This window comes from Pavona decussata, unplaced genomic scaffold (genome assembly GCF_977016875.1).
Source record: "Pavona decussata unplaced genomic scaffold, jaPavDecu1.1 SCAFFOLD_215, whole genome shotgun sequence".
Classification (NCBI taxonomy): domain Eukaryota; kingdom Metazoa; phylum Cnidaria; class Anthozoa; order Scleractinia; family Agariciidae; genus Pavona; species Pavona decussata.
In genome coordinates this window covers 3,065,734-3,079,258 of record NW_028145620.1, presented here as the reverse complement: position 1 = coordinate 3,079,258, position 13,525 = coordinate 3,065,734, and the positions used below count along the sequence as shown (strand labels likewise).

The following is a 13,525-nucleotide window of genomic DNA, read 5'->3' as shown; positions in this document are numbered from 1 at the left end:
GCTACGCACTCGACCGGCCGGTTAGCGGCGAAACCACCTTTCTTCTCGCTTCAAAACAAAACACTGCTTCAAATCTGAAATCGATGAAAATACAAATACGTATCTTTTCTCGGGAGAGTTCCTCAAGCTGAAGTTGAATGATAAGTTGCAGAAGTGATTGAAAAGGTTCGCAAATCAAAGTTCAGGTCTTTGGAGTTCTTGTCCTTCACGATGACAATCGGACACTAAATTGAAACAAACAACGTGCCACTGTTCGCGGAAAGATTTTTGGCCTGGTTTTTGGCGAAAAAAATTTTAGCTAAATATAGACCTGACGCAGCATGTTCTAATGGGGCTATCAGCCAATCAGAAAACCAAGCAACGGGATCTGATACGACATGCATGTGAAAGCCGCATTTGGAACGCGTGTTGATGACATCACTTTCGCGGGAATTCAAAATTTTTCTCAACAATATCGTTCCAATAAAGGAGCCATGTCTCCACAATACTGGTTGATTTGAACCAATGACTGTAAGTCATGTGTTTAAATTCCTTGTCAAGGTTATAAATATTCACCGACATCATAGAGTTCCTTTCGGCTTTTCGGTTGCAGCGATGGCGGAAGGTAATTTCGATTTGTTTACTTTTGAAAGCGTCGAGGTTTCTTAACTCCTTGCGTTTTCGAAAGTTAGGTTGCAGTGTTTCATTTTCTCACTATAAAAGTTACTTTATAGGCAGATGGGGCGAAGGGAAACTTCGCAAAGAGAAGGCGAGGAAGACTTCATAGTACGGGTATAGAGGTGAAACGCGCGTATGGTCTGTACCAATAAATGGTTAAAACTATAAAGCCCTATGGAGAGTCGACTCAAACTGCCGAAAGCTGAAGATTCGCCGACAGCTCAACAAGCCCAGGCCCTTGCTAAAGATTTTATTTCTTACAGACTCGGAAATGGCCCAATCCTCATGTCATCTACTGCTGTAACGCTGCGCAAACTTGCGGACCAAATAGAAGAGCAATACCCTTCACTATTAAGCAATTTGTGCCACAAACTGAACATTACTCGGACTACTGCCTATCCAACTTTTGTCGAAATTGCTAGCGAGGTATTCGTGGATGGAATTAACTGGGGGAGAATAGTGGCGCTATTTGCTTTTGGAGGAAAACTTGCTGTTTATTGCGATCAACACCACATGCAGGATCTTGTTGCTTCAGTCACTGAATGGGTTGGAAGATACGTTGGTGGCCTGAGTGAATGGATTGAGAATCATGGTGGATGGGTACGTAACACTTAAAGTATTTTCATTATTTTTATTTATGCTTACTCGTGTTTTAAACCCCTGGAAAAAATCAACCACACATATACCTCTTGTATTTCTTCAAAACCCTGGTTACGTGCGTTGGAGGTTCGTAATAATTGAAAGTTCTCGCGTAAACAATGGAAGCTTGAAGTTTTGTGTCGTTTTCAGCTGTCAAAAACTGGTATTTATAAATTATAAAAGCGATTGCTTCTGGTCATTGGTTGGGTGAGATAAAACATTCCAAGATCAGACGTAATTAGCTCGACGGATAAAAAGGAAATATTGCAAACAAAAGAGACGAAATAGTTTATCGGCTTTCTGTTTGACGAGAACATGTTTGGAATGTTTTGTCAGCGTTCGAGAGAAATCTTTGTGGGCGGAAGCTCAAGCAATTTGTAATTCTAGTATGAGGGCCTATGGTACAAAATCAATCGTAAAAGCAACAACTTTTAGTAACTAGATTTAGAGCCGAGCTTGTGTCCAACCTCAAGAGAATTCGTACACATTGTTGTACATCTTGGTACATTGTACATAAGCGTAATCACATGCCTTGCGTGCCGATTACTTTACGAACTTAATTGTTTTGGAATTTGGGTGTTTTCGCAGGGATGTTGCTGAGAAAGCAACTTATTTGTACCAACGAATGTGTGGAATTTTTTTAGTTAAGGCTATTTTTAAACGGTTTGAAAAGATCTTAGTGATAAGACTTGAAATTTAAATAGTTTTCCTCTCTCCTCAATGCATGGACCCGTTTGGACGTGTTCTCAATTTCTCTGTTTATATCCACGCAAAACAAATATATATTTTTTGAGAGAATCAAGTGATCATTCTTGTCAGGGCAAATAAATTTTTGTCATATCGAAAATATCGCATCAAAGGGGTCGTGGCCTGGAAACTCGTGTTATGCAGTTGTATCAACTTCCTCTTAAGTTTTACGATTGTATAAACCATTATAACTTTTTGGAAACTAGAAGAGAAAATTTTCAATTTCTCTTTATAAAAAAAATGTGCAAATCAATTTTTTGTGTTTATAAGAGGTATGATGAGTGTTTTCCCAGAGTGTATCTAGTAGGTTGTTTGCCTCCCCAAAGGAACCACTCGAATCACTATTATTGGGTGCAGATCAGATATTAAGGAACTTAAGCACAGATGTTTGTGGGAGCAACTAGAAGTTGAATGTTTCACTACACAATTAACAAGATGTATACCTTCTTGGTATTTTCTTAACTCGCTTTAGCTTCTCCTAACTGTAGGCGCCTTATGGCTGGTAAGCCGTCAGACATCATAACAAAAGTTTCCCAAATGGGTGGCGGGGTAGGGGGAATAGGTAGTTTGATGTTTAGCATGTTTGATTGGTAAATTTGTTGACACATTTCTTCCTGCCTTAAGGACGGTGCCTACTTTAGTTACTGCACATACACTCTGCGCATCTCAAGATACTCAGGTTTCTTATGGGATATTTTTTGCTTGGTTTAAAACTATAAGGAGAAAGCAGAACTTAGCCAGTGCTTTTGGTATCCAAAAAGAAAATTGGGGGTAACCATCCATTTTTCAGAGATAATCAAGCTTCAATTTGTAAAAAAATGCCATACATTGCTTCGTATTTTACTGCTTTTTAGAATTATTGTTGCTAAATTATCTCTAAAAATGCATGGTTATCCTCAAATATTTCTTTGGTATTAGTAGGCACCGTCCTTGAAATCTGCCAAGTAAGACTGTTCAGCACTCTTTTTCAAGAAGTCCTTTTTATGCATGATAGTTAAGCTTCATATGTTAACATTTCTCTGTAAAATGTTTATCTCCCTGTCCCCTTCTTGGAATTTCCCCAGGGTGTGGGTATGGAAATTGCCTGGAACTGTGCAGTGTTAAATTACTGTATAGTTTAATATTCTATGAGGGTCGTACAGGGGGGGTCTCTTGCACGGTTCACGAACAGAAAAAATAGCAAATCACAGATCACAGAAATGAAAATTTTGTTTTCAAGCTCTTCACGGGTCACACAAAACCTTCAGGTCACCGATTACGAAGAATAATTTATTACATTCACGTTTCACAGGAAATAAGGGACCGTTCATTTTTTATGAGCATGGGGGGGCTGGTGGGATTTGGTTAATTGCCACTACGAAACTGTATGACCCCCCCCTAGCATGCAATTTTTTTCCACATGGCCCCCCCCCCAGCAGAACTATTTTTTTCTGATGACCCCCCCCCCTCCCGCCCAACCAGAAACAAATCATACTCCTAACTTTAACAAAACGCTTATGTACTGTTTATATCAAAGATAAACGTAATTGTTACTGTGATTTCTTTACAGTACTATTAACAAGTAACCGTTCTCTACTTAGTTAAAGATTTCTCTTGTTTAAAAAAACGTTTTATAGATAGCAACACGTTTACGGCAACGACAAACCCTAAATTTCCATTTAGATTCTCAAAGAAACTATAAAAATTAATCAAGCAAATGGTTAACGTGAAATTACTCCCCTTCGAGTAGAAACAATTAATACACGTACAGATTTGACTAACAAAATACGGATCGAAGCATACCAATCAACGATTACGAGTCATATTAAACAGAAAAAAACAGCGGACGCACAGATATCAGTCGCGTAGGTAAGGGTTAGATAGGGGTGTTCGTTGAGCCCCAAATCTTGCTTACTAGGGGGGTCCGGGGGCATGCTCCCCCGGAAATTTTTGAAAATCTAGGTTCCCAGAAACCTCATTTCCTGCATTTTGAGACCCATTTTAGGCAAATCACAAATTTGTTTTACAGCAGCTTTTTGAGCTATATACATCATTCCTACGGCATAATTGTTTCAACTTAAACAAGAAAGTTCAATGTACATTCCGCTGTTGAGTTCTGATAGCTATTCGATCTACTGATAGTCATACACCAAGCTGGTAAACTGCATCATTCTCGGGTGTAGGCCTTCGAACAAATTGACTATCTCGTCAAAATTGACAGGCATATCATATTTGATATGCATTAGAACCAGGGCAGACATTCTACTCTCTCGCATGGTACACCTCATGTAATTGCTCAACCTTCTCATTAAGTGCTTTTTCTTCCGCCATTACTGATCTGTAAAGGGGGTTCGTTCGAACCCCTCGAACCCCCCCTCCTACGCGCCTGGATATTAAAGTACTGCTATTAAAAATGACAGTTACAAGCTTTTCTGAAGATGGCTTACGGCTCAGATTTACCGTCAACTGAAGTCACCAACAACAGTTCTATTATTAAAACTAATCTGGATGTTCACACTAGGCATACTACTGAGTCTACTGATACTCCTGGGTTCAAATAATTTACTAATCAACAGTCTTTATAAAAGTGAGTACTATTAAAAAGAACATTAAACAATCTATTAATATAGTTCAGAGTACAACCACTTTGTAGAAAACTACTCCCCCAAGGATGATTCAATAGTGAGACTGATACGTTTTTATATTAATTTGAACTTGTACAAACATAGGTGTCTACCTCAGTTTATATTCATTATTGCTTTTCCAACAGATATGCTTCATTTCCTCAGTTGTTGTTAATATAAAATGCAGATTTGGACCTCAGTATGTAAAACAAATTAAAAGTGGTTAGGAAAATCGCATTAAATAAAATTGAAATAATATTCAATTTCTTCATCTGTTTCTGTGTTGAGCCACTTTCAATTTCCCCTACTAGCCAATTATTTCTGGTGACCCCCCCCTCTTTCACTCATTTTTTTTTGGTAGCCCCCCCCTTTAGTGCCATTTTTTTTCTCGTGGCCCCCCCCTAAATCCCACCAGCCCCCCCATGCTCATAAAAAATGAACGGTCCCTAAAATCAGCTAATCACCCATCACGAAAATACCCCTGTACGACCCTCTTCTATGAAGCATGCTCTGGAACCCCTTCCTTATAGCATGCAAAGTTGTTCATGTGTACTCTGTTAAAAGCTTGATTGCTTTTCAAAATGAATGTGTGCTGGTCTGGATTTTTTGGTGGCTGGTTATCATATATTTGTTGTTGTTTTCAGGATGGCCTTGAAGAACAGTTCAATGACAGAGGTCAAGATGGTGCCTGGTGGAGAGGCGTTTTTCTTACAACTCTTGGACTTGGGACATTAGCAGCTTTTATGTACAGTCGATGAACCAGAACCAACATAAGTATTAAATTTGATGTGTTGTTCTTGCGAAGGATGTTTTGGTTATTAAAAGCATTATATTCATTCCCTGAGATAATTGCATTATCATCAGTCAAGATCAGGTTTAACCCTCTTTAGATGGAAATTAATTTAAACAAGACTTCCCTGTAAGAAAATTCTATGGGTTTCTTAGATTGTTGATGAGTCAAATCAACTGAGTAGCAGCCCTACATAGTAGCTCACCTCCCACCACAGGTGGGTCCAATGTCACTATCCAAATCACATGACCCCAAGTAGGTCAATTATACAGAAGACAAAAAAAACACTGCATCGAGGTAAGTGAAGTTCATTTCCATGTTTTATATTTTAACATTTTAATAGCAGAAGTGAATCTCTCATACAAAATGTAAAATGAACTTCACATTCATTTTATTGGATAGTGAGCTTGGGCTGCCTGTGCCTTCACCTTCAAAACAATTATTTTATATTATTACAGTCAGTTACATCTAAGCATGAATACAATTCATTGAAACATGACTGACAAGCTTATATGGTACGAAACATGACATGTTTCAAACAGCACGTTACCGAAGTTTGGATGAGAGTATGCCTAACCATGGCTTATAAAAGACAAATCTTTATTAATGTTTATAATGGAAATTTCATTTTGAATCATGATTGTTATTGATGGAATTGTTGCAAATGTTCACCTGTCACTTTCAATATTTTGATAACAAACTTGTGATTGGAGCTAAATTAGGTCAATCATGTTTTTGTGATGTGCTCATGCTAAGACACAGCTGATGAAATATCAGTTATTAAATATTAATATTGATAAGTTTGATTGTAAAATATTAAAATAATTTAAGGTCAAACTAGTCTTTTCTTCAAAATATACGAGAGACTAGGATTACTCTTTTGAAGCAATGTTTAAAAAATCTTGTTTAATCATTTGTGTTGCTTCAAAGATTATTTATGGAAACAAAGTAATATTATTTATAGTGAATAATTTGTCAAGATTAAGACAGAGGCATAAGTTCACAATAATGTAGCTGCAGACGGTTGTGGAGGTGCAAGACAGTATAACTTCCAGTCGTATACAACAGGGACTGCAGGGTTATGCACTGCAGACTGGGTACATTGTGAGGACTGTGGATATCATGAAGACTGGAGGCAAATGAGGAACAGGTCAAATTTGTAGTAACAAATTTTAGGCACATGGTAAAAGTAGAAACTTGAAGTTACTCTTTCCATTTCATCGATTTTACATAAGTTCACAGTGATCTGCAGGTTGGCAACTGGCCTTCCTGGAGTTAGACTTATCCTTCTATTAAATGAGCTGAACTGAGAATAAGGTGAAGATGACACTTATAGTACTTGTATTTTTTTTCTCATAAATAGCATTAGGGCTTTGATCAGGTACAGTAGATAAATACATTAGACTGTAGTGAAGTTCAACAAAAATTTATTATTAGTACCAATATTTAACAAATTATACTATTCTCCATTTAATGCCATTTGTTATGTGTATTTTACAGCACATGAACAGATTTGTAGGCCTTTCTTGGTCATTGACAGAACCAATTCAAATACATGTGTCTAGTCAGGTTAGGCTAGATTATTGGTACATGTGGAGTGGAGTTCGTATCTACTATTGTAGAAATATATTTGCCTCAAATGGCATTATAAACAAACCTCTTTAATAGTGTGGTGTGTGCGTGTGTGTGTGTGTGTGTGTGTGTATGAGGTTATGACAAGCGTCTTTGCCCACTATGTTGTGTTACTATCTTACATTGTTTTTGGAGCAGGGTCAGGCTATGTCATTTAGTGTTGTAAAGGGTTAATTTTCCAGTACCATCAAATATATTGTCAGCAGCCAGACATTAAAGAGTAATAATAATTATTGATCTACTTTATACTAGGGGAAAATTTACTTGATATTCATTAATTTTGTAAATTGTACCATGAGACACCAGAAGTACTGAAAAAAGGCTATAAAACTGCGGTTTGTCACTAGATGCATACATACATACATCCTCCTTAATCAGCCATATACAATAGTCATGCCATATCACCAGTCCAAAGGTATAAACATGATTTCCATTAAGTGTAGACTTGCATGTTTGCTTAAGCACACATTGATATCACAGTAGATCTGTGCTTAAGGTAACGTAACACATAAATAAAGTTTATTTTGTAGGAGAGCATAAAGCCTGATCCACTCTAATCTGGATATTTCCATCCACATCAGCCTTTCTGCGTTGTTTTTGCCATATGTTGGAACTTTGTCTTCCATCCATACTGAAATGGCATCACTAAAACCAGTTGACTAAAAAATTTTCAAAAAGTTGTTTGCCATCAACACTGTGCCAAGAAAGCATAATTTTTTAAAAACAATTACATCAAAAAGTTCAATTTGGGTATCAAAGAAAAAAAAAGAACGTTTTGGTGTGGTTGGAAGGCCAATTGAACTAAAGTTCCATGTTATAAAATTTGAGGATTGGTGTGGACAGGGTCTAAGTTGATCTTATTAGCTGATGTTTGCAAATTATGTATTTAGAACACAATTATATATTAAATATTACATGATTTAAACATTGACAGTAACTTGATTTTAGTCTGAGCCAAAATTGTAATTGTCATAAATATGTGTATATAATGATATTTTAATTTTTGTTTTTGAATAGTTTTAAAGGGCTGGTTTTCCCATTTATATTTTATTTATTTTATAAGCCAAGTTTTATCAACTGAGGTAATTCAGTGTTAAACGTTTACCATAGTATCCACCTGTAGCATGTACACAAGGGAAAATAGGTCTTCTTAAACTTATAGATTATTTTATTTATTTTATTAGGTTTCACCCCATCCTATATAGATAGAACTTTTCAATTCAAAAGATAGTACTGCAAAGACTGGCCCTCCCCCCCCCCCTCAAAAAAAAAAAGAAGTGGTTTCCAGGATGTTCACAAACGTAACATGCAGTGTACCAACGGCACATATGAACCATTTTTCACGAGAAAGGGGGTGCTGTCTTCCATTCAATTCAAACGTGTACCTTCTGAAGTAAAACAAATTCAGCAAGTTAACCAGTTTATGAAGGGGATTTTTTTTGGAAGCTGATTTGGTTGTCATACAGAGCTACACAGCTACATTCCTAGCATGTCAAGTCATTAGCAGTAATGTTACTGGTATTGTATTGAGACTGACAAATCCTTCTCCTGGTACAGTTCTTGCATTTTGATTGGTCAGTTGAATTTAGACTAGTTGTCTTATAAAAGTTGGATGAACACAGTTTAGTAGTACCTTAGTAAGTATATGTCTCAATAATTTCAATAGACCTATTCGGTTAACCCAATGTTGTACCCAATTCAGATCCCCTGGGGTTAAGATTCTTTGTTTATTTTATTTGCATATGGAAATACTCAGAACAAAACATTTTATGCCCAAAGGATTTGAATTGGGTACAACATTGCGTTAGCCGAATAGGTCTATCACTTACACCCTGAGCGTTCAAAATAGGCAAGCTGTAAGTTCCAATGAAAGATGTGTTTATTTTGTTAGTTAAGCTGAGCTCAGTACCACTAGTATTGTTAATAATATGCAGAAAATTGGGTCATTAGATTTTTCCATCGTTTGTCTGTAACAAACTCTACAACATCCTTGCATATAAAATTGGTGCCATAAATGTTTAACAGAGGGATCTTTAAGAATTGCTTGTTTATTGTTTTCACATTAAATTCCTGATTATTAGACACTTTTCTGTTAAATTCAATGTTTTTGCAATGAACCACTTCCCTGTGTTATGAAGTGTTTCTCTGTCAAATTTCATAAAATTCTAATGACTGGTTCTTGAGAAAATAACACATTTTCTTGAGATTCACAAAAATAGCCAGTCTCAGTTTTTTTTGGTGAACTGCACATGCGCTGGTAGGTGAAAAAACATGCAATAATTAGATTGCGTTTTTTTCTGACATGATGTCCTTTTAAATTAAATCTTACAGAAACTTTCCGAAAATTCTAACCAAGTTATTGTATGAAGAAAACTGGCACTTTCTTTTATTATACAATGAAAAGATTGGTCTTTTGGCGCTATGCTTGTTTTTATCAGTCCTTGAGCACATGCTGACACATCATCAGCTTTCACCACAGAACATGCACAAAAAGCTGTGTTCAGTCACCTGAAAACAGATTGGTGTCAAAAGCATGCACTTTAACAAGAGGCAGTAGCCTGTGAGCAAACTCTCTTGGGGGTGGTGGGAAAGAGAAAGAGGTTTCCCTCCCACCCTCCACCCCAAGAAAGCTTGTTCCCAGGCTACATGGTATGCCTTATTGAAAATGTGGTGCCCTGCTGTGTTCAGTTTGTTGAAGACAGTACAGCTATTTACTACAGCAGAGTCACACTGATTCATACCTGCTGAGCACAGTTTAATTACACATAAAGGCCAAAATAAGTTGCATTGTAAGTTCACGGAACTTTAACTGCAATTTAGGTATTAAACTACTTAACTGTTGTGATATCTACTGGTATACAACAATATATTTAATTAATCCTGCTAGGCTTTGTCAAGTGACTTCATATTCTTGTCTCTGTTTGCTTAAAATGTGTGCTCCTGTTTTAGGAAAATAAAACACTTAGAAACTGGGAGAGGGAGGGAGTGTAACTGTTGAATGTAGGAGTGTTCCTTGAGGGCTAACAGTGTTCAGTTGGCCTTATACAGAAATAAGAATACTTACAATGGCAGCTACCAAAAATCCCACATAACAGGATATTGAGTTTTTAAATGGGAAATGAGTTTGAAGATTTATTTTACCTGAAACAAGAAGTCTAAAGGCTATTAGAACTGTTTTTTCTTTTCCAGACTGTGGTCATTTGAACACAACCTTTTCTGATCTTAAAGGGGCAGTATCATGGGAGATCGATGGGAGATATCATGATTTTTGGCCAAAATTCACTAACTTTAAACTTTGAACACTGTGTTACTTAATTTCTCAATCGCTAAAGAAATATTAATAGTGATTCTAAGACGAAAGGTTGAACCAAAATTTAGTACAACCCGCGATTTTTACTGGGTTACAACAGTGAATTTTGAACCCCTCTGTATCTTGTTCATCTGCTGGCGAAAATATCCGGGGATAGTTTCTTTGCATTCTGCTAGCCTTTTAATGGAATTTTGTCATTATATCTTGGCTGCTATCAACCGAATAGCATCTTTCCGATTTTCAATGTGTTACTAAAAATAGCGTGATACTGTCCCTTTAACATCTCTTAAGACTGAGGGGGTTCATTCAGACTGGGATCTCTTGATTAAATTGTTGCTTTCCATTTAGCAACTGCATGAATCTAGTCCTGTGGTTGCTGGAGTACATTGACTCTCAGCATGAAAGGTAATCCAAACAGTGGCACACAAATCAGGAAGGAGATAGGTTAAAAGGAATGTGACAACATATAGTTGTAGTTAAATTTACTGTTTGCTCTCTTGTAATAATTGATAACTTGATTTTCTCTAGAAACAATTTTAGAATTGCAATTCCAAACATAACCTTTTTGTCTGGCTTTGAATACTGATGGCTGTGTGTTTGGCACAAATAAAATCATTATATGCAAAGTGAACCTTAGGACTATTTATTTTTGTATAAGTTGGGAATTCTTAAAACAACCACCTAAATCCTCAGAGTGTTCACACAAATGCCTGGCAGCTAAACAACTGGGTGATCCCTTAATAATTATAGCATTGTGCATTTCTACCGCGTATAATTTAAAAACATCCGGATGATGATGACGAGAGTCAGGGTAACTGTGGTCAGCTGTCTTGTTATTGCATAAATTTTGTGAAAAAACTCATCTTTGAGTTGTCAGGAAATAATGCAGAAAAAATGCACACACTCCGTCACAGCAGGTTTCCTTGACAGGTCCTTTAGAGGTCACAAGTTACAGGTCAGTGGTCACAAAGTAGAAATCAAAAAGAAGAGCTAAGGGAAGAAAATACTTCCCATCTGAAAGCTTTAGCACCCCTGTAACAACACACCAAAATATTCAGCACCCCTGTGACAACACTCCAAAATATTCAGCACCCCTGTGACAACACACCAAAATATTCAGCACCCCTGTGACAACACTCCAAAGTTCAGCACCCCTGTAACAACACTCCAAAGTTCAGCAAACCTGTAACAACACTCCAAAATAACTATATCTTTGAAAATAGCACCTGACTGAAAGCAGTGGTCCTAAAACTTTGCAATTTTAGGGTATAGGTAATATGGCCTGAAGATGTCAAACAGAAAAAAAAATGTTGCAGATAAAGTGTCTTTATCATTTTATGCTATGATGTGAAGGGTCTGGAAAGCCATTGGATATTTTTGTGAAAATATTATTCAAAAGAATCCAGTATAAACAGTATAAAATGTTTCCATCACTGACTTGTACACCTCTGATTATGCAAATGAGCACCCACGGATTGTTTGTGATGGTGTGCAGCTCAGTTCTTTGAACCCTGGCCCTATTTTAGACCAAAATATTTACCCTTTTTCAGACCTGGCCGCTAAAATTCATGCCCATTTTCAGACTTTTTCAGACTAACATAGTTAAAATTTCAGATGAAAATGGTTAAAAAAAATTACAACCCCTCTCCCTCACCCCAGGAATGAGCATGCAAAGGAGCATTCAAAAGGCGAACTCAAATGCAAAGAACCTGTGGATGATGCAATTCCAAAAATTAATCTGGGTGCTTCTTCAACTATAAACCATATTTTTAACTGTCTCCATTATATAGTATAATACCACAACATGCAGCTTGGTACAGAAACCTGTAACCTGTGACTTGTAAAAGAAACCTGCTGCATATATTCTTAAAGCTTAAAATTACTGACCTTTAAAGCTCAGTACCTTTGCCATGAATCATAGATGATTTGCTTTTGTCATGGTCACAGAATTATACCAATTACATTTTTACAAGTCTAAGTACTACGCTTCCAGATAATGCGAGATGTAATGTGAACTAATCAAATAACCACTGTCTTTTGATCAGACGTGACAAATCCATATCATCTCTTCCAGAAGAAAAGTGACCTGCCAGTAGTTTTTTAATCGCTTGGTACAAGCAGAGAGTCTTAAAAAAATCATTCATCAACTTTTATTTCTGAAGTAAAACAAACTGAGAGTGATTTTGCAGAAATATAGTTATACAAGAGCCATTGTTTCATTCTATAGACTTAACTGACAGTAATTCTAGGTACTAAAATACAATCACTATCATAAAAATCAATAAAATATATAACGCAACCTTTGACACTTCTACCTGTCTTCCGCAACTAAAAGGGAATTGAGCAATTCTCTAAATTGTTCTGTCTGGTATATCTGTTCAAATACTGGTGACTTGAGTCTTGCCTCCTCAATACCAAACCATGCACATTCTTCATGTACACTGCCCTGGACATGGGGTGACCATGCTGTGATCAAATCTTGTTTGTTCCCAGGTGTAGATGCAGAGTTGAGTTCACATCTGTCTGGTGTTGAAGATTGCCCTGGTGAGTCTGTTTGCATGAGTAAATTCAAACGAGAATCACTGCAAATTACACAACAGGCCCTAGTTTCTTAAAGAGCTTGCGGTAAGCAATGTAAACCTTTTTTTTTTCAAGTATGTCATTACAAAATCAGTTTTATTACTAAATATAAGTATATGCTCCCTGAGAACTCCATGAACAAAGAGGGCTTTGAATACACAGCAAAACAGTTGCAAGTGTAACCTGTATTTGTCTTTGTGCTAGTGACTATAATATTCATGCACAGCTAGTTGCGGTTGAATAAAAATGACCTCTTTTGTTAGAACACAAATGGAGTGTGATGAAGCACATGCAGATGTAAGCTTGTAGGACCCTGAACTAACCACAGTCAACACAATGTTATTACTGGATAACACTCAGCTACTGCTGAAACAAATTAATTTTCATGTCCTGGTGAGTTAAAAACTCAATCAGTATCTAATCTATCCTCACATCTAATTACTAATTTCACACTCAAGCCAGGAAATAAAGAAAATGATCACTGCCAAAAGATAAAATGTGTTGATGTTTAAACAAATTCTCCTTACTATAAGGAAATCAATGTATGGAGAACAGTGTCAGTGTTTG

General features: G+C 36.7%; 2 protein-coding genes across 7 annotated transcripts in view; one reads left to right on the top strand and one right to left on the bottom strand.

The window, feature by feature from the left end:
* Positions 1-446: 446 nt before the first annotated feature.
* On the top strand, positions 447-11,009 carry LOC146460045 (bcl-2-like protein 1). Of its 3 annotated transcripts, none has more exons than XM_085088696.1 (3): positions 447-604; positions 714-1,257; positions 5,291-11,009. In XM_085088696.1, exons 2-3 carry the CDS (start codon positions 832-834, stop codon positions 5,402-5,404), a joined length of 540 nt encoding a protein of 179 aa, XP_084944822.1. In that variant the 5' UTR covers positions 447-604; positions 714-831; the 3' UTR covers positions 5,405-11,009. The 3 variants fall into 3 exon arrangements, 1 of the variants encoding a protein (XP_084944822.1); XR_014857786.1 differs by lacking the exon at positions 447-604 and having other exon boundaries at positions 809-1,257; positions 5,291-8,705; positions 8,877-11,009; XR_014857785.1 differs by lacking the exon at positions 447-604 and having other exon boundaries at positions 809-1,257; positions 5,291-9,759; positions 9,792-11,009.
* Positions 8,925-13,525, bottom strand: part of LOC146460044 (uncharacterized) — a 20,727-nt gene continuing 16,126 nt past the window's right edge. The window contains exons 10-11 of one of the 4 annotated variants that reach the window (XR_014857783.1): positions 11,973-12,928; positions 8,925-11,930 (exon numbers count right to left, since the gene is read on the bottom strand). Coding sequence is in view for 2 of the 4 variants with exons in the window: in XM_085088694.1 (XP_084944820.1) it covers positions 12,690-12,928 (239 nt within the window). In the remaining 2 variants the exon portion in view is untranslated. Of the gene's footprint in view, positions 12,929-13,525 lie in introns of all 4 variants that reach the window. The other 3 variants (XR_014857784.1, XM_085088694.1, XM_085088695.1) reach the window with 3 other exon arrangements.